The 27,472-nt window shown below is 39.2% G+C and overlaps 2 protein-coding genes across 3 annotated transcripts; one reads left to right on the forward strand and one right to left on the reverse strand.

The window, feature by feature from the left end:
- The first annotated feature begins 4,389 nt into the window (after positions 1-4,389).
- Positions 4,390-11,352, forward strand: ACTA2 (actin alpha 2, smooth muscle). The gene is made up of 8 exons (XM_010226865.2): positions 4,390-4,564; positions 6,253-6,381; positions 7,913-8,023; positions 8,496-8,580; positions 8,677-8,838; positions 9,095-9,286; positions 10,197-10,378; positions 11,141-11,352. The coding sequence occupies exons 1-8, from the start codon at positions 4,436-4,438 to the stop codon at positions 11,282-11,284; spliced, it is 1,134 nt and encodes a 377-aa protein (XP_010225167.1). The 5' UTR covers positions 4,390-4,435; the 3' UTR covers positions 11,285-11,352.
- Positions 11,353-13,018: 1,666 nt separating this feature from the next.
- STAMBPL1 (STAM binding protein like 1) lies at positions 13,019-22,554 on the reverse strand. 2 transcript variants are annotated; one of them, XM_010226857.2, is made up of 10 exons: positions 22,465-22,554; positions 21,360-21,577; positions 19,940-20,015; positions 18,469-18,564; positions 17,714-18,068; positions 16,984-17,108; positions 16,407-16,544; positions 15,633-15,745; positions 14,761-14,860; positions 13,019-13,281 (listed from the first exon to the last, which is right to left on the reverse strand). In XM_010226857.2, the coding sequence occupies exons 1-10, from the start codon at positions 22,546-22,548 to the stop codon at positions 13,225-13,227; spliced, it is 1,362 nt and encodes a 453-aa protein (XP_010225159.1). In that variant the 5' UTR covers positions 22,549-22,554; the 3' UTR covers positions 13,019-13,224. The 2 variants fall into 2 exon arrangements, with proteins under 2 accessions (XP_010225159.1, XP_088384864.1); XM_088528738.1 differs by lacking the exon at positions 15,633-15,745 and having other exon boundaries at positions 16,394-16,544.
- Positions 22,555-27,472: the final 4,918 nt, after the last annotated feature.

The raw sequence follows: 27,472 nt of genomic DNA on the forward strand, positions 1-27,472 counted from the left end.
GTCTTTAGTTCTGCTAAGGTGCAATATGAAGCATTTGCCAGTCCTGCTGCAGGGGCGCTTACTGATCTCTGCAATCCCATATATACTGTAGCCACAAGAGCATCACTGTCAGTAAACCCTTTTGGGTGAAAAAACCTCTTTTTGTTAAGGTTAGGAGTTTGGATTCTTTTGTAGCTGTTCCTGATCTTGGAATTCCCCAGGAGAGGTAGTAGATGACACTTTTAAGCACCTCCTCCAATCTAGGGGGTACAAGACTGATGCTTGTATAGAAACAGATGATATTGAAGTGAAGGGTTCTGCTGTGTGACATTTTCCTCCTCCTGGATCCACATGCCCTAATCTAATACACTTCTGTGCAAGGAATGTAGAGGTACTGTCGGGTATGTTTTTGAGTGTGGTTTGAAGACAAAGTATTTGGTTTGGGCTGTCCTTTAGGAGTCAGTTGGAGGTATATCAGAAAGGATCTGTGAATATCCTCTTGTAGGTTGATTACCTCTTTCTCTCCCTTCCTCCCCCCACTCTCTTTTTCCTTTTAAAAAGTCTCTTATCTTTCGTGCAGACGCTGGAAGTAAAATAATAAATTGCTTTTGCATGGCTTATGTTCTAACACTTGTTAGCTTCTGTTTCTGACCTTCAGAAGCAAATACATTCCTCAAAAAGTTCCTTTCCTTAAAAGTTAAATTCCTTTTAGACTTCAATCCATAATTCTGGTATCTCTGCTAGTGCTCCAAGCCTCAAGTCAAGACACCAGAAAAACTCCTGTTGTGGGTGAGTGGGAGCTTTTCCTGCATTAGGGCTACTCATTTAGGCAGCAACCACACGAACCTGCCCCAGCCCCATTGCAACAAGACTCATGAAGCAAAGATCCCATCTGGATTCCTACCACACGCCTTCCTCGGCTTCTGTGCGTAGAGCAATTTTCAATTTCAAATGGTTTAGTAATGCAGTTTAGAAATGCTGATTTTTGGTCTTCAGCACAAACCTAAGGATAATACGCTGTTGACCATGAAAAGGCTTTTCCAGTAGAGCGTGTCTGTCTGTAGAACAGCTGGCTACAGCTGTAAAAATCCAGTCCTGCTCTGAAAATAACTTGCACAGTGAGAACTCGTGCTTTATTTGCTAAGAATATGTTCAGCTGCAAAGCTAGCTGAAGGTTATAAAATTCCACAACTTTATCATGAATGTCTTTGAGATGTCAGTTTAGAGCTGTCCAGATTTGTGGCATCAGAGGACTTACATGAGGATGAAGTTGGCTCACAGTTAGTAGCATTTGGAAACAAGCTTGACATAGAAAGAAGATTGATTCTAACCCATGAAGATTGATTCTAACCCACGACAGCCCAAAGGGGATTATAACAATATTTAAAAAAAAAACATTTTCTCAACCTGCCAAGACTTCACTTTACCCCTACGCAACTCCGTTAGGCCAAAGCCTGTGGGCAATATTTAGCATGCAAATCAAAATATCAAGCTTTTAAAGAGAATTCGTAGCAAAATTCAGCAGCAGTTTAGCTTCGCAGAAACATTTTCCTTGTCTTTGTCACAATCTTTGACGAAATTCAAGTATTTTGTTTTAAAACACCATCCCTAGTATGAACGCCTGCAGTTCCAGTTTTTGCTCTGTCTCTTGGTTGTTCCTCAGGGGGCCTGGCCCTTGTTGGAGCACATGCTTTTCCTGCCCGAGGGTGGCTGCCACGGGCACTTTCTACCTCAGTGCATTTTAGCAGCTCTCCTGAAGTTTTCAAGTGTTTATCTTACACAGCTGAAAGTCTCCTCCTGTTTCATGAGCTCTGCACTGGAATGCAGTGGAAGAGACCCAGGGCCTGTGGCCACCCAGATTAGAGGTTTTTGTAATAAGGTCCCTATATGGTTTTGTTAGAGGCTTCAGCTCTGTCTCTGGCTGTCTCTGCTCCTTGTTTGGGAGGCTCGTGGGAGGAGAGGAGCCGAAGGGGCTATATAACCTTGGAGCATTCGGATGCAGAATGCACCATCCCGGAGCAGCTACCCCAGCTGAGCACTGCCAGGGTAAGTGGGGCTGAACCAAAGCAAATGACACGTTTCTGGAGGACTTTATTAAATACGGTCAAATGGAAGCTGTTCAGGAGGATGCACTGTTGTGCTGTACTCTGCTGATGCATTTATTAGAGATGGATGGATACTGAATTGCTTGTAATATCCATACTGCATTGGCTTTATTTTCATAGCACTTTTGAAAGGGAAATAAAATTCTACCTCATATTTTTGGTGATTTCACTGACAGTCAAGCAATAGTGTGAAGACTGTGATGCCACCACTGAAATTATGATTGTGCCCATGTTCAGATTAACCCATGTAACCCTGGGATAATGGTTTTGGACAGAATGGTATTCTGCATGGGGTGAGTTTTTCTGCAGTAAAGCAGGGCTTTTTAGCAAGTTTGCTTAAGTGCTCTTAAATCTGTGTAAAGTGGCATGTTTTAAGAAAGTGTTTTGTGGAATGTGGCTGTAGAAGAGCTAAGAAGTGTGTGAAATAGCAGTGTCCAGTCTGATACAGTAAGGATGCCTGTGCATTTGTCCTTGTCTCTGTGTGTATGAAACCACTGTCCTGGAAAATGCCAAGTATTTCTTCGGGGACACGTTACCCACAGTGTTTCCTGTGAGGCCGGAGTTCTTTCAGCAGGTTGCTGTGGAGTTTTGTGAGGTGACTGGCTGTATTTAAATGGAAAATAGGTAGATATAAGCAGCTAAATACTGTATGAATTATTTGGGAGAGAAAAATACTCTTGTTCCACAGTGCTGAGTGATATTTGCTGCTGTGGGATGTTGCTGTTGCACGCTATGATAATGCTGAGCTGTAACTTACTGGCTGGCAGGAGAACACCCTGTCTGAAACCATTCAGCTCTGATTTCTTCAACTTTTTGTGCTTTATTACTAAATATGGTTTTCATTTAGAGTTCACTAAGCTCAGAAATGTAGCCTTTCCTGCCCCCTCCTCTTTCCTCCCCCAAGTGGTTTTTGGCATTGCATTAGCTGCTTTGGTTTGAGCAAACCCCCTGACCTCGAACTCTGTTCCAAAAACAGACGCTTGAAAAGCCCGTTTCCTAATTAGGAAATGGTTCGTCTAAACCAGCCCCTTCATTCATGTTAGATAACAATTATACTCCATTGAGTAAATGTTCGAACGTAAAGAACCTGTTTTCTCAGGAGTTTAATAAATGGAAAAACTGCATCCTAGTTTCCATTTTTAGTACAAGCAGTAAAATACCTGGAGCATCAGGTCAGGATTCCGTGTCCGCGTCTTCTCCGGGGGCTGTGTCCGTGCAGGCTGCAGCCGCCGTGCTGGGGAGTGACAGAGCACCTCAAAAGGAGGATTTGGGAGAACTGTCCGTGTTTCCTTCCATGTGCCAGAGGGGCTAAGCAGCATTTTCACGTTCCCTTTCTCATCAGCCAGGGCTCGCGCTGAGCCTGTCCCCCTCTTCATCCCGCCCTTCCAGCATTCCTGTGGCGAATGGTTTTGGTGGCTGTGTGTGGAGTCAGCTGGATCTGTGCATCGCAGCTGTCTCCTCTAGCTGTTAAGGCTCTGCACGCGAGCCCGGGCTCAGAACCAGCCAAGGGATTCCCCTGCCGCAATACAAACTGTGGGCAAATAGTTCTGCAGTCTCGGTACTTGGGGATTGTTTCTATAAATGACTTCAGTACAAACCCTTCAAAGCATTTTTACTCTCCGTGCTATTGTCTGTTGCCTGAGGAGGAAAACAATTTCTGTTTTACAGAGTCAGGGAGCCAACGTGAATTCCATTGCCATTTTACAAATGCAGTTTATTAGACAGTTTGAAATGATGATGGAGCATGTGCTATGGCCTATTTTTAAAATACAGACTTGCTTGTAAAGGCAGAATCTTTTTCTGAATGAGTAAAGAAAGGTTGGGAGAAGCTTTTTTTTTTTTTTTTTTTTTTAAATTAGGAACATTGCCTCACTCTTAAAATGGGAAATATAAGTGTATTTTGCTATCTTGACACAGTGGGATAATACCTGTATCATTAAAATACCATTGGCGCCTGACTAGTATTTAATGTGGCTTGTCTTATGGATGCCCAAGAGTGGTGTGGGTGAAGTGTTCTTGCCTTTAAGGGCTTTCCACGTGGGCCCGAATGCTGTCAGGGGAGTACTGTGCTGAATCTGATGCAAAGGGAGCTCTGTTTTTGCAGCTGTCACTCCAGCATTATTTATTTCTTCTGCCCGAGCAGTAGATTTTTTGACCAAATTTAGATAAATGTTTGCTATTTAGATAACATTTGCTACTGGCCTGTCTCTCCATGCAGCAGGACTGGAAGTCTCCTTTGGAGTCCCCTTGAATTAACTCTTGTGCATACAGTTCTCCTGCCAACATGCTGAAAATTTTATTCTTTTCCTGCTATTTTCTCTCAGGAGGATCTACGGACACCGACATAGAAGATGTGTGAGGAAGAGGACAGCACTGCCCTTGTTTGTGACAATGGGTCCGGGCTCTGTAAAGCTGGCTTTGCTGGGGATGACGCTCCAAGAGCAGTTTTCCCTTCCATTGTGGGTCGCCCCAGGCACCAGGTAATGAACTGGTTTGATTATTTCCTGCTGGATTTCTAGAAGTTCTTGCTGCCCTGTGCCCAGGTGTCCATCCAGATCTACCCTCTCCTGTGCGTGGGGTAGCCCAGCCCTGAGCAGTTTGTGTAACGTGCCACAGTCCAGCCATTTCTCTTCCCTTGACAGCAGAATCCTGAAAATTGTCACTTCTTTCTTTTCCCTGCCCTCAATTTTAGGTCATCTGGAATATTTGTCAAGTAAAGCCAATTTTAAAAACACAAATCCTACAGAGAACTATTTGGAAATTTTGACTGCACAAAGTTTGGTGAGAGATGATTTGGAAAGAAGAAGGAAGAAAAATATTTCAGTCGGCTTCCTGTTAACTTTCCTGACTTGATTCATTTAGTTGTATCACAAATGAGCAGGGTCATTTGTGTATGGCTGAGTTTCTGTAGCTTAAAGGTTTGCAGTTGAGCCTATAATGCTTTACAGTTTGTTTTATTAATTTAAAAATTCTGAGATGTTAAAGAGAGTTTTGAGCCAGATCACCATTAGCATGAACAAGAACAGTTAACTAGGCCATGTAAAATGAAATGGGCTGCTGAATTTTAAGATCTACCTAATTTCTTCTATGCCATCCAAGGACCTGGTGAAATGTAAACCGGTAAATTGTTTTTAATATGTTTGGCACTTGTATACATAGGAAATACATTTTAAGTTTTTCAGGGCAGGAGAAATGTATGCTTTTCCATACAGGTCTGGAGATTTAACTGAGGCCTTTGGGTGTTACCATAATTAAAAAGATAATCAAATATCATTCTCCGTAGACCATGTGAATGATGTTAATTGTTCAAAAATAAGCCACACAGTCACTGTGGGGAAAAAAATATTGCAGATTTCTAGAAATTCCCTTTCCTGACCACAGATACAGATGACATTAGTCCCCTGATGAAAAGATCACCCCATCATAGACCGCAAATCCAGATTTCCTGTTTCCAAGACAGGTCAGTTTAGAGAAGACAAGATTTAGAGCATGTCATGACTAAATTCTGATAAGGGAATAAGGCAGTCAAAACACCCCAATATACTTTTATTTTCCCTTGTATTTCCATTTTCAATGTAGTAAGAGGCTACATATCCAAAGCCTTTTTTGGCTCCAGGGACCACTTCCAGATCCATGAAAATACCTAAAAGGAAGCATATACCAATAGATTTAAATTGCCAGTATCTCCAAAAGCAGTATTTTAGTATTCGAAAGAAAAAAAAAAAAAAACAGAACAAAAAACATCTAAGTTTAAAAAACACTGAAATTCAAACTTTGGGAAATGTAAAGTGTATATTACTCACTCTTGACCATTAGATGGCACAACTTTGCTCCCCGCTTTAACTCCACTTCATGATACTTTAGCAGATAGTTCATCCCTAAATAATAATGATCATTAAGATAACCCTATTGATCAATTTAACATTGTACTTGTGCTGCTTATCTAAACAGTAATGCAGATATCAACTTCAAAGGTTTAACTAAAAATTTAATTTTGTAAATTGAAGAACAATGAGTACTTCTGCAACATTAGCTTTCATAAAGTATTTTGTAACTGATGCCATTGGCAACTGGATGTATCTGACGGGTAATGTTCTAAATGCTTTGTTCTGATTACTATGTTAACACCTGTCTTTGAGGGACTAACTCCTTTTGTGTCCTTTTGTAGGGTGTGATGGTCGGCATGGGTCAAAAAGACAGCTATGTAGGAGACGAGGCTCAAAGCAAGAGAGGAATCCTGACCCTGAAGTACCCCATAGAGCACGGCATCATTACAAACTGGGATGACATGGAGAAGGTACTTCAGCATGGCAAAAATGATGTGTATGAATCATAGACCTACTTGGTCTACAATTTCCTGGGTAATCTGTCAACATTAGGTTCAAAGCGTCATGTCATCAAGTACAGTTTAGTAAGAAGCTTGTTAGCAACTGAAGCCAGACTAGCAAAGCTTAATGGGCATCAAAAGTTGAAGTATCTCTAGGAACACATCAAAATGGCTTTTAGTTTTCTTTTTCCTCTCTACACATCTTTGCTATCTATTGTAAAGCAAAAAATAGCAATGTCTTCAATTTACTAGTGAGAAAATGGAATTGAACAAGGCATCTCTGTTCTTGAAAAACTCTGCAGCATGTATGTAATTTTGATATGAACGGCACTGCTTACAGATATACATTTTAATATTAGTTTTAATATTATTATTATTTAATAACATTTTAATATTATCAGTCTAATAATAATAGAAGATTAGAAATACTAAGAATGAAATGAATCCATTTCAGAGGTAGTATCTGGATGAAAGTATTGTGATACACTGTGGAATTAGAGCTGTTCCGAGTGGCCATGACAGCACAACACACTGCAGAAGAGTGTGGAGCCACACAGGATTAATTCTTGTAGCATCATAGGCTTTATTGGGGAAAATAAAAAAGTATTTCAAAGACGTAACCAACAAACCAATCTGTAATCACCACCAGCTTGAAGGCAAGCTTAACAAACCTGTTTTGGTATTTAGAAACTCTCTTGTGGTTTATTCTTATTGGTGAATTAACTTCCTCATTACAGCCCACTCAGCCTCATATTTTATGACTGATAAGAGCATGAGTTGGCCATGAGGAGGTGGTAAACACTTGTTGACTTTTAGTCCCACAAAAATAGCACTTTCATTTCTTATTATGAATTCTTGGGCTGACCTCTATAAATCAAAAGAAGAAGAAACTGTCTTCAAGAGACCCATTATCTATTGAATGCTACTGCAGGGATCTCTGTGTTCTAGAATAACCATCTTTTAAGGAATGCTTAAACTATTGCACTTTCAATCAATATTGATATTGCTTCTTGAGGGTCTATCAAAAAGATGGAAAGGAAAATGCATTTGTACACTTGGGTCCTAATGCTATTTGCCCCTGGGATTTCTTTTTTTGACCTGAAATAAGACAGTTCCCTTGTTTATGTAAATCGGTAGAAGGCCAAAATGGAGCAAAAAGATACAAAAGGAACCAGTATCGACATTTCCATATTATATTTGAAGGGCAATTTAGAGTGAAATAGCCTCGTTTCAATCAAATCTGTCCTGCCCTGTCTCTTCTACTGTAAGAACAGAATCTTTAAGAACCTTCTTAAAAATACTGCTAGTATTTTACTAGCAGTAAAACCCAAGGATAGTGATTTTCTTTTTCCGGTCCCTTTGGTAATCTCTACGGAGGCAATAAGACCAACTGCATCAGTAACCTCTCTCTAGTAGGCAGTCAGCAAAGCGCTGGAGCAGAGTAGCTGGCCAGAAGTGATTTTGAGATGTTGGTGATGGTGTTTCCTTTCTTTGTCCTCAGATCTGGCACCACTCTTTCTATAATGAGCTCCGTGTTGCACCTGAAGAACATCCGACTCTGCTGACAGAAGCACCACTGAATCCCAAAGCCAATCGAGAGAAGATGACCCAGGTAAGCAATAATGTGCAATAATTCCGATTTTGTGAATTTAGGAGAATCTGAGATTGATCATTACAGTTAGTTGTGCCAGCTTGACTGTCCAGTTGTCCTCAGCACTGAGTTAGGAAGATAGAATAGTGCATAGTGACAATCTGTCAAATGGGCACAATCTTTTTGAATCAGTTTTGACTGTGAAAACTTAGGTGTATCCAAGCTGTTATCTTCAACCTTTTTAGGGCCCAGGCCTATTACAAAATTATCTTTAATACTTGCATGTATCTGTATTCATAAATTGTGGTTCCAGGCCAGATACTGAGAGATGCCTTAAAGAACAAATATTTTTAGACTTAGATGTGTTTTCTTTCCTCAGCATTACAGGCCATAAAGAAATACGAAAATCCTGTCTTTTCTCTTTCTTTCAATGTATTGCTTTAACTAAACTACAAACCCTGTTATTAAGGTAACTATTTTAACTGCATTTCAGATCATGTTTGAGACATTCAATGTACCAGCCATGTATGTAGCTATTCAAGCTGTTCTGTCCCTCTACGCTTCTGGACGTACCACAGGTAGGAGGCTTCTGGGGAAGGTGGCACAGGCCTTCTAGACAGCTGAGTGTGTTCCTGTGCAGTTGAGAATGAACAACTTGTGTTATCTGCTCAAAGGGATTGTGCTTGACTCGGGGGATGGTGTCACCCACAACGTGCCAATATATGAGGGCTATGCCTTGCCTCATGCCATCATGCGTCTGGACCTGGCTGGCCGTGATCTGACAGACTACCTCATGAAAATCCTGACCGAACGGGGCTATTCCTTTGTGACCACTGGTAAGAACATAGTGCAAACCGAGCAGAAGATTTATTTTAATGTGTAGTGTTTCTAATGGCCTTAAAAGGAATAGTGGTGGTTCTACAGCTGCTTGGAAAGTTGCATGAAGGATTCCGACAGGAAATTGCCCTTCAAGTCTGTCGGAGAATTTCTTTAAAAAATGGGGAAGGTGCTAGAGAAGGAAAGGGAATAACCTGTATCAAAATGCTTAGGTCCTCCTTAAATGCCATTCTAAAGACTGAATCCTCTCAACAGCGGAGCGTGAAATTGTCCGTGACATCAAGGAGAAGCTGTGCTATGTGGCTCTGGACTTTGAAAATGAGATGGCCACGGCTGCCTCATCCTCCTCTCTGGAAAAGAGCTATGAACTTCCTGATGGTCAGGTGATTACTATCGGAAACGAACGCTTCCGCTGCCCAGAGACCCTCTTCCAGCCATCTTTCATTGGTAGGTTGAATGATTATCCTGACCAGAAATACCAGCCCATGTTCCTTTTGAGTCCTAGCCATTGCTGGCTTACACGAGTATGTGCTAGGATCCCCACTACAAAGTGACATTTTAGAACAGAACTTTTAATAGGATTGGAGGAACTTCATGTTGAACAGTAAGGCAAAACGATTTCCCAAAATAAACTGTGAATGTTTATTCCTCGATTCTGGCTTTGGGCACCTGTCATTATGTAGCTGGCTACTCTGCAAAGAATGGCTACAGAGCCGCTTTTCTAAACAGCGTGAGGACTGTAGTTTGAATGTCCTTGTGGGGGACAGGGGAGCACAACTTCTAGTCTTCCAAGACTGCTCAGAGTTCTGTATCCACAGTGCCTTCACATCTGCAGAGCGCAGCTAGCTTCATGCCATGTTAATCAGCTGTGGTGAAGGCAAGCTTGTAGTGAGGTCACATAGGAATCCAGTGTTGGTTCTGCCAATGGGTAGAATTTGAGCTCAGAATTGGACAAAGTAGTTGCATACTTGGATGTATTAGGACATATTTTGACTGTTCTGTCTCTGAGCTGGCTCAACATAAAAAAAAATAAAGAAAACAAATGATTTCAGAACCATATAAGGAAGTCTTAGGCCACTTGAGGTTGTCTGCAAGAGCCTACTGGAAACTCTACTGTTCCACTGCCCCAGCCTACTTTTTATGGAGGAATTATGTATAAATAAGGAGGGGAGGAGGACTGTACCCCAGGGAATTCCTAAGTAAATAACCTAGGCAGTTGCAGAATGGCTTTCCAGATTCCCACAGCAACTACGACTGGTATCTTCCAGCGGGTCACTTCATAGTGGTGGTTCTATGTTAACAATTTTAAGTCTTTGTATGGAGCTGCTTCCTTAGGGTTATGCTTTAACTTCTGCAGGCATGGAGTCTGCTGGCATTCATGAAACTACTTACAACAGCATCATGAAGTGCGACATAGACATCAGAAAGGATCTTTATGCCAACAATGTGCTGTCTGGTGGCACTACCATGTACCCAGGCATTGCTGACAGGATGCAGAAGGAAATAACTGCTCTTGCTCCCAGCACTATGAAGATCAAGGTAAAATGCAATTATTTGTAGACTATTTGATTTGACAAAAAACTAATGAAAAACGGCACCACTTAGATCACTTTGTAGATATCTTTAATCATTGTATATGTTCTTGCAAATAATCATCCAAAGTAACTTTGTTGCTAGTGAAAGACGGGCCTGTCTCCTTTCCTTATTCATGCTGAATTCTGCAAAAATGCCCTAACAAGGACTAAGCACCAAATCAGAAACACAGATTTTCCTCTGGGGCTTTGGGAAGCTTCTTCAGCCCTATTAGGCTGAAATATGGGCATGAAAGAGAGGAAATGCTGGTTTTGTCCTTGGCCTACACAATCAGAAAATCAAGAACCTCTGACAAATAGGTCTTCTTTCTGCTGCCTCAGACTCCTCTTCCTTGCTTTTCAAGCATTTTCCTGGCTCTGCCAACAAGGATATTCCATAGGCCACCTATTTTTCCAGGATCTCTTGGCTGTCATTTCTTATTGCCAGACTAATTATTTCCCCCTTTCTAATTTCCAGTCATGAATATGCAAGTGCACAACTCCTGCTGGGTAGGCTGAATCAGTCAGACAGTTTAAGTCTGGGACTTCATTTCTCAATTTCTCTAACTTTACTGCTTGCAGCAGTGGCTACCTGTATTAAGGGATGACACTAGCATATAGATAGAGTGTTTTCATTGACATCAAATATAACTGCTTTGGGAATTTTGTGTAACAAATGCATTTCATTCACAGTGCAAGGTTGTATTTGATTCCTTTGTTTCTTGAACAGATTATTGCTCCTCCTGAACGTAAATACTCGGTCTGGATTGGAGGTTCTATTCTCGCCTCCCTGTCCACGTTCCAGCAGATGTGGATCAGCAAACAGGAGTACGACGAAGCAGGCCCATCCATTGTTCACCGCAAATGCTTTTAAATTGCTTTATATGTTTCTTTAGTGTATTACTGTGAATGTATTCAGGAAGATACATTCTTATAACTTCATTCCATAAATCTTTTATCATAATGACTCTGATTAATTGGATACTATGTATTTTTTGGAATAAATATAAAGATGCTACAAAATTGCTGCTCCTATTTTACAAAAGAAACATGCATTTGTGGAGACACCATTACAGCTGGTTTAACGCTCCATCTGGTGGCATGAATTTGTTATTACATTATGCTGGGCTCAACAGGAAAAGTGGAACCTTTTGTTCAGGGACGTGAATGATAGAAAGTGCTCGGCTATCAGTGTCTAGCCAGTGTCCAGCTTCACTAAATATTCTTGTCTGAAAACACCCAGTCTTGAGTCTTCTAAAGTTCTGGGCAGCTTCAAAGGCACAGAACATCTGACTTACACAAAGATGAGCACATGCACTCTGCTTTGCACCTGGTCTATCCAGAAATAATTATCTATCCACATCACTACTTAATTGACAGCTTTAATGCTGAAAAATTCTTTTAGTGTATGTGTGGCCCGGAGGTACTACAGCAATTCAGTACTTCCTCTTTAAAGAAACTAAACCTGCTCCTTGTGGGGGCAGGACCAAGCTATCTCATTAGACCAAACACAGGACTTTGTTAATATATGCCTTCAGGGTGAATGCAGACCTATTATTTTTATGTTGTGGTTTCTGGCATGGCCTACAGCATAATTAAGCAGGCTTAATATATTTTCTCTTTTGACTTGTTTTTTTGAGGTAATGTAAACAAAGCAGATAAAATAATTTTAGAACACCTTTTTCTGTGATTTTTCTGATTCCATTTATGGTCTTAAACACATTGAAAATAATGCTAAACTAGAAATACATGTATAGGAACTGAAGCCAGTATTGCTGTCTTAAAAGTGTATATATAAATAAAAAATTCACTGAGTGATGTCTGGAAAAAGGCCAGTTCTAAGAAAATTGCTGTCATCTGTATTTGTTAGAATTCAGGATACAGGCTGCTATTTATTTTTGATATTCACTTACCTGTTCCTCCTTATCTTTCAGACTGTAGGGTCTTTAGAACAGCACCTCTTTCTTACCATGTCTGCTAACTCCTGGGTTCCTGATCTTGTTCAGCCAACTTCTGAGGATTAGTATATGTTCCAAGGTTTTTCATATTAATCTTATTCTTTCAAGTACAGGTGATTTAGATTCTGAATCAACTCTTGTAAGGGGAATATTACTTTGTATGCTTCTTTCTTGTAACTCTAGAGAGATCTTCTAATCCAGCTCCAGATAGCTCTTTCAGAAGCAGAACTTCCTTTCAAGTAGAAGTTTCTGCAATAGAGCTGCTGCAGAAGACACCTTCCTCCAAGAAAGTCTGATGCATCTCTGTTATTCCAGGATATGATGGGGGATCAGCTCTCAGGTAAAGAACTTGTGTTTTCCTAAGTGATTTCTGTTTAACAACATGGCAGAAATCAGAAGTATACAAAGATGGAAAGGGGGAGGTGTGGAAGCAGAAGGACAAGTCACCCAAGCTGACTTATTTGGCTCTACTATGTGTAATATAAATCCATTGAAGCAGTTAGAACTGCAAGTACATAGCTGCAAATCAGGAAAAGTCAAAGGTTGTCAAAAATCTGCAATTCTTAGAAGACAATGCCAACAGTGACAAAAGAAGCATTACTTCAATAGCATTACAGTTGTCTGATGTTCATTTTATTGTGCTGTTGTATTATTGAGATACATTTAGAGTTGCAGGGCTGTCACTGAACTCCATCTTGACAGAGCAACAAAGTAACTCCAAAATGGTCAATAAATATCAAACATTCAATCCAAAATGTATAAATATAAAAGTCATTTCTGAAAACATAGGAAAACTGGAAGCCATTTTTTTATTTTTGGCCACTCACCTAGTAGTGGCCACTATTGTCCATCTGTATCACCTCAGATCCAGCACAATTATCTTGATGTCTTTCCCGACCACATGCGTGCATGGCTGTAGAAAAAGTCAACCCATTACTCACAGAAATCACTTTGAGTAAAATAGCATATGTGGGTTATTGTTTCCTTCTGACATTCTGGGTCTACTTAAGATTAGGCCTATATATAGGACTTTAATTTTACCTGTCACTATGCCTGTTAATAGACAAATGTATCTTCACAGGTGTAGATTGCTAAGCAGGACAAGGATTACAACATGCAATTAGACAGAGATTTCTAAGAAGGCTATTGCTATAAAACATCTCTAGAACCTATAAAGCACAGTGTAGTTCTGAGTAGTAGTTTGAATCACAGCATGGTGTACTGAAGTGAAGGGGCAACAGGCTTTACGCTGGGCAACGGCAGCAAGCCAAGCTTGAAGTCTTCTTGCTTTCTGCAGTAGCTTCAGATGTTTCTACTCAAATAATACATTTTTTAACTATCACTTAGTCATGACTGTGTCTAATGGCACTAACTAGTCGTAAAAGCTTGCGATGTGTCTGTGGAAAATAACTTTTATTGTAAATCAGATGGATGCAAATTAGGATTGTTCTGCTGATCAGTTTTCATGAAGTTTCTTGTATTATCACACCTGATATTTTTCTTTCAAGAAATAAGGCTATGATCTTCCTATTCTTGTCGGAAGATCAATGGGTTTTGAATATGGTACTTAAAAGGAAATTTGTGATACCAGTAGCTTGCATAATGTTTGTAAATGAGTCATTTTTGAGGATTAATACTGATATTCTGAGTACTGTACCACAAAGAAGTAATTCGTAATGTCTTTTAAAAATATTATTTAAATGCATTTGATTATTTGATTTTGAGCTGTAGCCTTGAGCTGGTCTGTCTTTAAACTGAGCTCCACTTAAAAATCTTAATTATTCAAAGGTAAAAAGATCACTGTCTTTTAGGAAACAATGACATTTCATATAATTATGAATGACTACTGTTCAGCTACGCAAACAGCATATTAGACTCTGAAAACACCTAAGAACATTGTAGTTCTTGAGGAAAGCTTCTGAAAAACTGGGGGAAAGTTACAGATAATGAAGGAAATGGGGTTTAATTAATTCACAGTTGCACGTTGCAGCATCTGGTCTGTTCTGTTGGAACCCCACAGCTGGGGAGATGAACTAATTTCTTTGTTTAAAAACTGGACAGCTCATGAACAACTCTTGTTTGAATCTGTGGCATTTGCTTCTGTTGAAAGCAAGCAGAAGTCATAACTGATGGAAACTGTCACTCATACAATTACTTGAATGCAGGTATTGACCTTCAGATAGATTTCTGATAGCTCTACCTTTCAGTGAAGAAAAGATAATGAAAAAGAAGGGGAATGTAATGAGTTAGAAAAGGTAAGAAGAAAAGGTAATGAGTTACAGTATTCTAAAGTGGGGAAAAAGTATAAAGAAACCAGGTCTGAAGCAGGTATAGTTTCTGCAGCCAGGAGCAATAACCTGAATAGTAAAATCATGTTGGATTATATACTTACATTAAATAGCCTAGGCTCCTTTGTATGTGGGTGAAATCCCTTCTTTTTACAAGCAGAAACTTCAAGCATGCCAGTGTTAGTAAGTCTGAAGATGCCAGTGCTAGAAGTAAAAGATGAAACTGCTGTTAATACTGCCCTTGTTCTGGAAGTGCAGGATTTCACATACAAATTGCTTGGCTCAAGAGAAGGACAAGATGACACTCAATAATGTTTGATTCGCAGGAGATAAGGCCAGGTCAGATTCTTATGACCCCTATAAAAAGTCATAATAGGATCCATGGAAGTCAGTTCTAAGAGCAGATGGCCAATAATAAAGTCTGAAAAAAAATGCACAGTACTCAATAATGGCCCTATGGGTTGAAATGCCAAACACAACAAAGGCTATACATCTCCACAGAAAGTGTTGTGCAGCTCCAAGTTCTAACCACATACTTACTCCTTGTATTTATAAAGTATAAAGATAGGACCTTAAAGGTCTGCTTTCCTTCTCTCCTCTTTTGCAATTTTCATATCATCCTAGACAAATACCTCTAAACCCTTCTACTTCCTTCAACAGAGAAATAAATATAGGTGTCTGGCAGGCCATGGCCAATAAGACCTACAGGAAAGCATCTTTTGTTGTCACTACTGGCTTGGGCAGAGCATAAAAACACATAAAAATTAAAAGCTGGGCCTAAGGGGGCAGCAGGAGAGAAATGCCAAAAACAATACTGTGCATACACTCTCACTGGAATGTAAGTCTAAGCACCATAAAGAAAACAAACTCGCCCTACACCCACTCCTGTCCTTCAGCCCAGTTTGTATTTGATCAAGTTTTAAGATAAGAAGCAGAGAAAAATATCTAAACATTACTTGGAAAAATCAGAACTCACTCATTATGCTTTGGTGAACAAACAATTGCAATGGCCTCTGGTAACATTAGCTGATAAGAACAATGAGTATGAAGATCGACACTGGATAAGAATGCAGTTTGTGTTGGATGTGTCTACAAAAAGAAAGGGAAATCTCTACATCATGAAATATTTCCAGCAAATCACAGTTGACATACATTCTAGAAGAAACAATAATTTGTAACAACTAAAAGTATCAGTAATTCCCCCAGACTGAATTCTTAACTTTCTATTATCTCAGATTCAGCATCGTCAGGGTAGCTTTTCAATATGAGGTTCATGGAGGCACATTCATGGTCAGATGTACAAACAATTTTCTGATCATGGGGGCAAAAGCAAGTGGAATGAGGCAGAACAGGACATAGGGAAATGTCTTGACTGGCCAGAGTTCCTAAGAGTGAAATCACAGTCCATGTAACTAACATTTAATTAACATTTAAGTTTCAACTCAATACTACCCCCAAATTAGATTTTGACTGTACAGTGAAATAAATGTAATTAGAAAGTAATATAAGTACCCTTAGATAGACACAAACAGAAGCTGTCCTTGTGTCAACTAGATGCCTCATAACTTCACTGATTAAGAAATACTATCTGTGAAGAACATTAAGGCTCAGTTACATCCCAACAATTAGTATTGTGAACAAATTCATTTCTATCATACAAGTTATTCTTTTAGTTTATTATTTCCAGGGGTGGCTTCATACAGCATGCAGAGCCAAAACACAAAAGCCAGAACCTACGTGGTATACGTACATGGATCCACCCCAAAGTAAGGAGATCATACTGGTCCTGAACACCAAATAATTCTTCCACATTCTCCATGTCGCAGTAGTCTGGACCTGCAGACTGCTTTGGCACTACTACATGGGTAATAGTAAATTGATTGTGTGTCTGCAAAAAACAAGCATTGAGATGATGGCACAGAGTGAAACTAAAATGAACTAAATGAACTAAAAAAATCTGAATCTGATAGGATAGGAATTTGAAACATGCCCATCCCAGCTATATTCACCTAAAATACCTGGATGTACACATTAGCGTTTTATTGTGAAAATACATTGGGCAGTATTAGTAACAACAGGAGGTGGCTGTATTTGAAGTATTTGTAAATCAATGCTACAGCTTGACAAGGGCATTTTCTTCTCCTTTTTTGTTGTTATGAATTTGATGACCCTAGCAGGCATGCAGCAGGCCACAGTTTTATATCTGAAGTGAATGTTATGAAGTTAATTGTTGCTTAGATCTGCTTTTGCTGCAAAATTAGTGCATTGCCAGAAAATATACGGCACTAAAATGCCTTCCCCATAAAAATGTGAAGGTTTAACTGTACCAGTTTTCCACAGAGAATTCCGCATGTCTCTATTCCTCTCACTGTATTTGTCTCTGCTAGCAGCAGAAATTTGTGACAGAGATCCCTGGGTAAAATTACACCTCTGAGTGCTTCAGCCAATTGAGCTAACACACAAACACACACAAAACAAAACAAAGAAAGAGAAAAAAATATATAATTTGCACAGTAAATTTCTCAAACGTAAGCAGTTACATGCAATTATTAAATAGGAGAGAATTATACTTATTCCATTACAGATTTCTAATGAGGCTAAAAATAATTTTTCAGAGTGGGTCACCAACCCATGAATGACTCTAGCTAACTTGATTTTGAAGCATTTTCTAGGCCAAGGTTTTCCAAAATTGTTCTTCAAATGAGCTCCTGCAAATTCTTCTTCCGCTCCCTTCCATGGTAAGATTCAAGCTTCTATAGGAAGTCTGATTCAGACTCCATAAGAAGAGTGAGGCTGTATTTCCAGATCCAACTATTAGATGGATCTATGAATTTGAATAGTAAAAAACATGGAAACATGAAACGATACAATTAATCTCACTTAAAATGACCAAACTATATGGACTATTTTATGTACATTAACCTGCTACTTCTTACTTCAAAATGGACTCCCTCACAGTGAATAAGTAATTACATATATGTATGCAGTATGCGGACTGCTTTAAGCAGCCAGGAAGCAGATTAAAAAAAACCCACAAAAACAGATCTATGCACTTACTCTGAACAGCACTTAAAGCAGCTGCTGGCTTTAGGGCCTGATTTAGTGCAGGTGAATGTCCAGCACAGCCTGATGTGCTACTCATCTCTTTTTTCTCAATCAATGTGTTAGATAAAGAACTGTTCTGAGGTGCAGAAATACAGGACAGCATGCTTCCATCTATCTGTTCAGACATAACCATGGTCTCTTTAATTTTCTGATCTCGAGCTAATTCTTGCTTCTTAAGTTGATCCTCAAAGAACTGGAACTGTTCGGATTCAAGCTGCTGTTGCCGCATATGTGCGATTCGTTTCTTCTCTGCCTCTATTAGCCGTTGCTGCTCCAATTTCCTCAGAAATTCAGCTTTACATTTGTTCTGAAACATATGCAAAGTAATTAGATTCTCAGAACAATACTGAAAAGAGTACAAAAAAATAGGACAGCAAGGAAAACACTAGTAAGACCACCAAATTCTATCATTAAACTTTAAAAACCTTTCAGTCTGTGAGCTAAACTGCCAAACCCTGAAATATCCACAGAAATAGTCTGACATGGAAGGAAATACTGGAGGTATGGAATGCCTAGCACAAAGCTTTTGGTTCATATATCTGTCAGGGGTGGTATTTTTACTCCGGTAGTGATAACATTTGACTCATTTACCTTTGATGTAAATGAAGTGTTACCAAAAAAAAACAGTAGTGGCAAAGAGATGAAACAGAAGTGTAATTCCTTCCTGTAATATTCATACATTGATTCAATATCCATATAAAACTTACTTTGTTTTGCATATATTCTTGATATTCTAAGTTATATTTTTTTAAAAGATCCTTCTTCAATTCATCTGTCCTTGGGAATGCAACTTCCTTCAATTTCTTTGGAGGGAACCAAGATAGAAAAAAATTACTTTTCTAGGAACAACTTGGTAAACAAATTCAGCTGTAATACAGATTTCAAAATAATAGTAAAAATAATAGTAAAAAACTACTACTCTTCTCACAGTAAAGAAAGAAATAAGTAAAAACTAAATCATCAGCTGGGGTCAACTTATATAGTACACTGATTTCAATTAAGCTATATTAATTTACATCAGTGAAAGGTTTGACTGCTTTTAAAGAAAGATGGTTCATTTTTCTAACCATCTGTTATCTCTGCTTTATTTAATAGATGAGTGATGACTAATTTTTCTGATTTAGTTGTATTTTGTACCTAAAGCTAACTCCAACTTTCATTATTTCAGGTAGGATTGCCACACTTTTCTCTAGGACTCCCTGGACAGAAATACAGCTGTGTATGTTCATTCCTCGTCGGGTATGAGGAGAGCTATTTGCCGAGATATCCACGCAGGTAACTTCTTGGAACCACCAAGGCAGAGTCTTAACTTAAACCAACAAAAAATGATCATCAATGTTTGCTAGTGATGCACAGGCAATTGCAAAATAACCTAGACTATTGGTTAAGCTGACAATGTGAAGGTGTGCCTAAGCCTACTGCCTTCTCTTCTAGGGGAGCATATGTTAGATGCCCTTTCTCAACAGGGATGTTTTCCTAGATTGTGTTTTAAACTCAAATCAAATTTGTCAGGAAGCCTTTTGGCCTTATGGATTAGTTATTAAACTTTAACAGTAGAAAAAAGCTAGGCAAATATGGCAGTATGAATCAGAAGAGACTGTTGGTAAGTCTGGATGTTTTAAATTTAGTATAAGTCTGTATTTGAAAATTCTCTTATAGCACAATAATAGTGAAACCATTTGTATTAAAGTGGAATAAAAAATCTGATAAAAATGGAATAAAACAACTAAATTAATATTTGGCAATAGAGAAAGCAAAAATGTACTTTGATTATTTAGCAGGGTAAGCAAAAATGTACAGACACCAGTTATTCCAAACGTCTGTTTCTCCTTGTTTGCCGCAGTCAGAAGCTGGACTATTAGCTATTCATGTAACTGGAACCAGAATAAAAAGTACTGTTAGTGTATTTTAAATATACATTTTTAAAATCAGTTGGAAACAGTAGTTGAGTTTCCAATGATACACAGACTTAGTTCAGAGGTAGTGCTTGCTTACTCTTTAGAATAATAACATCATTTCCAAAAATGATCTAGTGACTATACTGAAATAAAACATGAATGAGAAATGGAGAAAGTTATCAGAACTTCAGACTGTGCCGGCTACGTTTGGCTTCTGCTTACACTGGCAGAAAAGGAAAGCTAGGAAAGTTTCTTAAAGGCCAAGAAACAGTAACTCTACCTTAAAAATATCTTGTTTTTCCGGTACTGCACATTGGTGATAGTCTCGGTGACTGGGCAGCTTTTCTACAAACAAGCTAGAAAATTAAACACACATGTGTTTGCCTTAGCAGTCTGAGGAAGATTCATAATAGTTTTTATGCTGGCAGGGAAATAAGTTTCAAGTTAGAAATGCTAAACATTGTATCCTAGATGACTTGAGCAGGTTCTACATATTCACTAGTTTAAACTATCACTTAAGTTCTTGTATGGGCTGGTATTGTAGACATGGTGTTATGACAGAAGATCGTTTTCTAAGTCTGAATATATTTTGGATTTTTTCTATTTGGGTTAGGGGTTGGGTTAAGAAAGGAACAACCAGCACTCACTACCTGAAAATAGCCTCATTCTCCAACCTAGCCAGTGCTTTAATAATAATAAAAATGTCCTTATGTAAAAAGCAGAATCTTAGATGGGAAATCTAGAAGGCAGCACTATCATTAACACTATTGTTTCTACCAGACCAACATGCACAGCTAAATGTAGTATTAACCCATCTAGCCATCTAAATTATGGAAACACTCTCAGCTGCAAAAATCATTGGGATACACAGCTCTGCCATTCTTCCTGCATTTTGTCTAATGTTCACCTCCAGATTCTTTTTCAGGAATACAGGCATTTAAAATGAAGTTAAATAAGCAAGATTCAGTTTTAGTTTTCAGATCATGAGGGATGTAAGGAAAGGGAAGGAAGTTTCCTATGTGTATATATATATATATATATATATATATTAAAGCACATAAAAAATATTTTCAGAAGTAGTGAAACAAACCATTCAGTTCTACAAATTAGGCTAGTTCAAACACTTAACTAACTAACTGAGCCATGGATATATTTTCAGATAGCTATTTTGAGAGTTGTAATGAATTTTGTCTGGATTTTCATATAATGATCGTTTATTGTGCATTTTGCATTTCTTCTCTCCAAAGGAAAAAAAAAAAAAAAACTTAATCCTTCTCAGGATTAAAGTAAAAAGAGAGATAAAAGTCCATTTCCTTTTATCTGAGTGCTGTGTGATACTACACACTGTCTTAAAGATCTGCAGAAGCTCATAGCTTTTACCTATTAGAGTCTGTAATATAGCTTTTTAAACCATGCACAGTATTTGACAAACATGCTGATTGAAACACAATAACCTGCAGCCAGCAGTGCTCATAGTACAGCCTGGTACAGTAGACTGAAAGCTCAGCACTTTAGGTCAATTCATGACTGGCAGTTAATAGACAGATATGACTGCTATTAGTGGGGAAGAAATTACAACAAAGACTCTGGTTATCTCAAAAGAACAAAGCTACTCACTAAGAAAAGGGGAGCCCTGTTTTCAGCATGACTCTTTCAGTCTACTCAGAATCAAAAGCCGTAGTAACAACAAACTTTCTTACGTTATGAACTTATTATAAAAGACAAAAGCATTTTCCAGGTTGCCTTCCTCCAGATATATGGATGCCATTCGTTCCATCTCAATTCCAGATCTAAAGTAACGACGGGGAGTGATATCTTCATTGATTGTGATATTGCTGCCAAGTTTGCTCAAGGCACGTACTCTCTCCTCTGGGGTCACAGAGATGTCTGTATGGTCAGGAATAGCTACTAGCTTTTTCTGAAAAATAGAAGAGAGATTAGAAAAGAGAACATGATATGTATTCATTAGACCTTCAGCAAGTCATCTCATCCAAGAAACCCAAGGAAAACCTTCAGCTTTCTTTTTGAAGTAGCTAACTTCCTCCTCCTTGCTAGCAACATGTAAATCATTCTACCATACTTCTTCAATTGTGTAACAAATACAAGCGATTCTATCTCTCTCTGCAAATTACAAGAAATTCCAAGGGTTGGAAGAAAAAAAAAAAGGATAAAATTAAGTTAACCATCCAAAAGCAACACAAATTGTGTGCATCATGCAGCCTCATCTTCAGAGTCCCCCAAGCATTCTGTAAGCTATGTTTTAAAATACTGAAACATTTTGGTGGATGGCCTATATACTCAAACTGCTATTAGGTGATGTGCTTACTTGGCTGTGTATAGTTCAACTGACAAAATTCAACTAAATAAGTTTCCTTAATGAAGTCAACCATTTACTTTAGATTTAATTTTTAAGATTTAAGGGAAGCAGCTGAAGATTAAAATCTGGAACTAATTCTACTGAATAAGAAGCATAGTTGCTTATTATAAGCATTACCTTATAAGTGGCTTAATGAATAGTTAGTGCAAATTGCTTCCTCTTACTTTGTTGAAAAGTTGTACCCTTTCTATTTAAAATATTCACTTCATATTCCTAAAAACCTGATCACTGAAACAAGCTAAAACTCTTTAAACCACATTTACAGACAAAACAAAACAAACAAACAGAAAAGTTACAAAGGAATCATCAAGCAGAATGTGTGAGGAACAGGCAGAAAGCCCCAGAGGTGACACACAGCACTGCTAAGCACCTCTCAAATTGTTGCTTCTTTGAAAGAGGCTGCTGAGCCATTAGCATCTTGCACGTACCAGGGAGCTAACAGTAAATGGCTGTTCCATGTTGCTCTCTGTCTGCAAATCAAGGAACTGACTCTTTTTTTCCAAACTCTCCATCTGACTGTAAAAGACGAGACGAGCTGAAGTATCAATCCAGTGCAAACTGTCTCAGAGTCTATTAATCCAAGGGAAACTTCAGTACAGATATACTGATGGTGGTCATGTGCTGGATGAAACAGGACAAGAAGACACTCAGATGAGAAATAGATTAATGTGCTACACAGGTTTGTATCCTGAGCCCTCCCACTCACCACTTTGACATACAGTACTTATATTTGTTAGTAACCTAGAACCCAGCGTGTACCACGAATTTAAAACAGGACACTTGTCGACTAGTTGATTTAACATGATTACACTGGATTTTAACAAAATTCAACATTATTTTTACAATTTTTTACAGGTACTCCAAAAAACTTTCAAGAATTAAGTAAAAAAAAAAATTAAAGTTCTAAGAGACTAATCAGAAATCTGATTCCTTCAGCATGTTTTGACAAATATATTTATAAGCAGTGTGAATCTGGTATCTCTTTTTCTGCTAAAACTGTAATTAAAACTAAAATCCAATTCAGTACACAAACTAATAGCAGTAACATAAAGTACAGGAAATGTTTCAAGCACCATTTGCTCCACCTGCCCAACTGGCTGACTTCAAGAACACACTAAATATAATGAAGTACGATGAGTCAAATGGTAGTAATTGCTCCCTGCACAGCTCTGAACAAGTGAAAATGAATAAGTAGACATGCTGTGGTCATTAGAAGAAAAAAATCTGAAAAGAAAATGAATTATTTAAATTATGCTGGAAATATGAAAATGAAGCTATTAATGGTTTTTCACTTCTGTGTTCTCAGTCTAAACAAATTTGATCCTGAATGTCAAAACCACTCTATGTACTGCAAAAAAACCCTAAAACTTGGGTGCAGAGCAGAAGTCCTGCACCCAGAGAAGGTTCTGCACAGATGTTTTCCCAGCGCATCTCTCTAAAGGCCAGAGGACAGATTTGACATTTGCTGATAGGCAAATAGGACCATGTTTAGTGCAGCAGGCGGAAAACACAGAAGCCACCAGTATTTTGTATTTTGTTTCATGACAGGATTCCCAAGGAGGTCTTAGTTAAAGCACCCTATGAAGTCTATTCCCCAGCAAAAATCTATTTTGAACTGGCACAATGCATACATCATGCAGCCTTTTCCCTGCAGACATTTCTCATCTTGGTTGCTTCTAAGAATATGAAGATTAAAAAGATAAGTGATTTTTAACCAAAAGCAGTATCCATAGATAAGAAGGTCAAATTGAACACCAGGTGCATTACAGAGACACGGTTTTAGTAGAAACTCAGACTTCCTGAAAATTGTCTCAAAGCTGTGTTAAGGATGAAGAAGCTCTGTAGCTCCACAAGCTCCTGAGCACAAGTCAAGCCACAGTGAAGGTTAGCAGAAGTACTAAGCTTGCACCAGCTAAGCTTGCAAGCTATGTAAGTGTGCCCTACCACAGAATAAGGTGGTACTCAGGGCTGCACGGCCAGCCTTGTTAGCTCAAGTACGTACTGAACTAATCAAGTTATGTAGTGTGGGTTTGCAGTGCCGCGATGCCTTGTGTGGAGAGAATAAGCTTGGATGGATCTCCGTGCGTTTCTGTGACATGCGCTGCAGTGCCTCTTAGCTGTGCTGCAGGCTCGTTATTGAGGCAGCCCGATACCCGGGGTCGTGGTGCTCCAGCACCGGGCAAGCCGGGCCGGGCGGTGGTGCGGAGCCACCAGACTGACTGCGCGGGCGCTGCCCAAACCTTTCGGAGAAGACAAGGCCACGAGGAGCACGTCAGAGTAGCAGCATCCCTGAGGGACTGGCTGGCTGCAGAAACACAAGGAGTCAAATTCAACTTGATGCTTCCTTCTTCAGAAGATGCGGATTTTAAATCTTAAATGTTTTTTTTTTTTACATTTGAACAGGTAACTGCTTAATATAAACAACTATTAATACATTAGTTTCCACTTTCCCCCTTGTAGTATGCTTTCTAAAATCCAAAGGACTTATAAAATCGTAACACTGACTTCAACACTGCCAGCAACATAAAAAGTTCCGACAAACTTGTAAAAGGGCACATCCAGTGAGTGCTGGATCACAGAGGGCTTGTTTCATGCCACTTGCTCCCTTAGGGTGTAGATACCTATCTGTACTTCCGTACTCTAAGCTGGCTGTTCAAGTGAATTGGGTGAAAGACAAGCACCTAACTCATTCAGCCCTTTTGAAATGACCAGCCCATATGCTGGTATTGCACATAAGCATTTACACACGCTTGTGAGTTTGGTTCAAAACATTCTAAAAATAACCTAAACAGCAAACTGCCTTCTGTTGCTTCTCCCCACAAAGCAGCAGCATGTTCATCTGTCGACATGTTTTTTGAAAGAACAGCTTCAGTTGAAACAACCCATTACAGCAAGTGATTCAGCTAGTACACTAGGTAGTTGCTTCCGGAAAATGCAGCAAAGCTCTGAATGTCACGGCAAGATCACCCTCCTGTGCAGATCAGAAAAGTGAACAACTGAAAACAACAAAAGGAGAATAGAGAGAAGCTCTATTGGTTCTTTCAATAGAGAGAAGCTCCAGAAAGAACCACTTGCTGAAAGTCCCACGTCTTCCAATGGAGATAGTATAGTAGCATAGGAGCAGCTTGGCTCCAGAAAACGCTTTCTCAGCACTGCCCTTGGCGCCATTGCACTGCGTTGCCAGCATCTCCTCCCAGGCTCCTACAGCTCCTGGCAGCAGCTGGGGAGCTACAGAATCGGCTCTCCCCAGTGCTGGTCAGGGCTGCCTGCTCTTTGCAGCTGCGTGAAGGGACAGCCCAGCCGCTGCAGCAGCACAGCCTCGAGCTCTCTTTGCATGCTGTGTCAGGAGCACCTACACAGGAGCAGCTTTCCCCCTCTCCCCCTTGCATGTTGAGCACCCAAACCATGTGCAGGGGAGATCTGCAAAACACAAATGTAACGCTACTCTCCGCATGGTTATAACTCGCAGTATCCTATCCTACATCACGTCATTCAACTTTACTTTCACATAGACAAAATATGGGTCACAGAAGGATCTATTCTCCTACAGTTAGAACTATCCTCTGAAGACCTTTAAAGTTATTCTGCACTTATGCAGGTGATTTTAGTCACTGAATTTAACTACTTAGATATGGTACCATGGACCGTCTGTTTTCTAATGCCAGTTTTCCTCTTGGGAGAGGTACAGATATGGTTGCATTAATAAGCCATGTCAATAATACTAGATTTTTACTGCATCTCCTAAGAATCTGATAAACAACTACAACGTGCAAAATGACACACGCAAGAGCATCACTGCTACTCGTCTATGTTTTATGTCCCTGATAGGGAAGAAAAAGTTTTCAGCTTAGCCATATATGAGTTTTCTTATCTTCATGCACAAGTAGTAAAATGTGTCACATTATCTCCTCTTCCACAGACAGAAACCTCACTTGCTACCTTGAGGAATAATGCGGAATAAACTGATGGCTTACTTCACTACTTAATTTTCTTCTGGTTCAGCAGCATCTTGATGTAGGATCATACCCTCTCAGTTTTCCCCTTAACATCAGGCATCTGCATGTTCAACAAACAGAAAACTGGTTGAACCCACTGATGCTGTTAAAGGGCAGCAACTAAGATGGGAGGCTACTGAGATATGCTTAGAATTCAAGATACCATTAAGTTCGCTAGAAAACTGAACTACTGCTTAGAGGAAAAACTCTACCACTATAAAGAAGAGGAAAATGCACTGTGAAAGAGAACCTAACAGCTTTCCCCAGCGTGTCAGAGTATGCCTGGATCAGCCCTGTGCATTTGAGTTATGGGCGTAAATGGTCACTTGCGAACAGATTTATTAATATACTCTTTCTACAAGGCTATTAATCACTCCTAAGAAAATGTCATGAAAAACAAACTGGAAGTATTGAATATTCATGCTTCTGTGAACTACTGACTTGCAACCGAGACAATTCTTGTTTTCCTGGCTTCACCAGAGAAAAATACCATTACCAAGGGAAATGTACAACAACCCCCCAACAAAACAACAGTGCACCATGGCATATCAGACCAAAAGTAGAAAGAAATAAAAATTATTATGTGAGTTTTTCTTTGATGACTCTGTTAATATACTGAAAAGAAAAAGATACCTGCAATACTGGCAAAATCAAAACATAGCTGATAAAACTAATTTCCGCTATAGAGAAAAGAAATGGTGTTGCTAAGGGAAACGATAGGGAAGCTAAGAGCAGCACAGAGGTCTGCAAGAACCAAAGACATGATTCCCAGATTTTGCATATTTAAAAGGCTGAATTTTTACTTTCATCTATGAAACTACAGTGCTGACCCACTATTTAGTAGCTTAATTAATCAACTTAGTTTCACTTGGGGGTCTTAATGCTAAATAAAACCTATTGGCATAACATGGAATATACCTACAAGCAGATACCACATCTCAGCTGTGAGTTGCAGTAACTGGTAACTTTGAGATTTTCCAGCTGGAGTGAAAGACTGTGCCTGTCTGTATCTGAACAGCACCTTATACAGAAGGTATGCATCGGAACAACATCAAATACGTTCTCTGTCATGGCAATCTTTAGATTGCTAGATTGTTAAATATTTGTTACAGTTATATAGACACTGTTATAGCAAGCAGAAAATTAATTTGTCAGAAGCCAAACTGGAAATGTAGACCTTGACGCAGAAATAAAATATCACGAGTCAGATAAGAACAGAAGAAAACCTCCGTGCGCATATGCCAGGCAAACAGCTACAAAACATTTATTTTATAAAGCATTTGCTCAGTGTCTTCATATGTAGGTGACCTTGTCACTCCTTTGGCGGCTGAAGATTTCATGAGACCTCTCACCTTGAGCTATACACTTTCTCAGCTTGGTGATTAACTTCCAGGAAACGCCTTAAGGCCAGATCTTACACATACTTGTACACAGAGAAAAC

Source organism: Tinamus guttatus, unplaced genomic scaffold (assembly GCF_059628265.1).
Source record: "Tinamus guttatus ecotype Peru unplaced genomic scaffold, ASM5962826v1 Tinamus_guttatus_pri_ptg000314l, whole genome shotgun sequence".
NCBI classification, from domain to species: Eukaryota; Metazoa; Chordata; class Aves; order Tinamiformes; family Tinamidae; genus Tinamus; species Tinamus guttatus.

Bases quoted from the DNA above. Each gene is read 5' to 3' on its own strand.
- ACTA2 (XM_010226865.2), top strand. From the start codon at position 4,436: ATGTGTGAGGAAGAGGACAGCACTGCCCTTGTTTGTGACAATGGGTCC. The intron at 8,024-8,495 runs GTAAGCAATAAT...ACTGCATTTCAG, and splicing joins ATCGAGAGAAGATGACCCAG to ATCATGTTTGAGACATTCAA. The intron at 8,839-9,094 runs GTAAGAACATAG...TCCTCTCAACAG, and splicing joins CTATTCCTTTGTGACCACTG to CGGAGCGTGAAATTGTCCGT.
- STAMBPL1 (XM_010226857.2), bottom strand. From the start codon at position 22,548: ATGGAGAGTTTGGAAAAAAAGAGTCAGTTCCTTGATTTGCAGACAGAG. The intron at 20,016-21,359 runs GTAAGAAAGTTT...TTAATTTTCTAG, and splicing joins TTTTATAATAAGTTCATAAC to CTTGTTTGTAGAAAAGCTGC. The intron at 13,282-14,760 runs GTAAGTATATAA...CTTTTTCTACAG, and splicing joins AGGAGCCTAGGCTATTTAAT to CCATGCACGCATGTGGTCGG.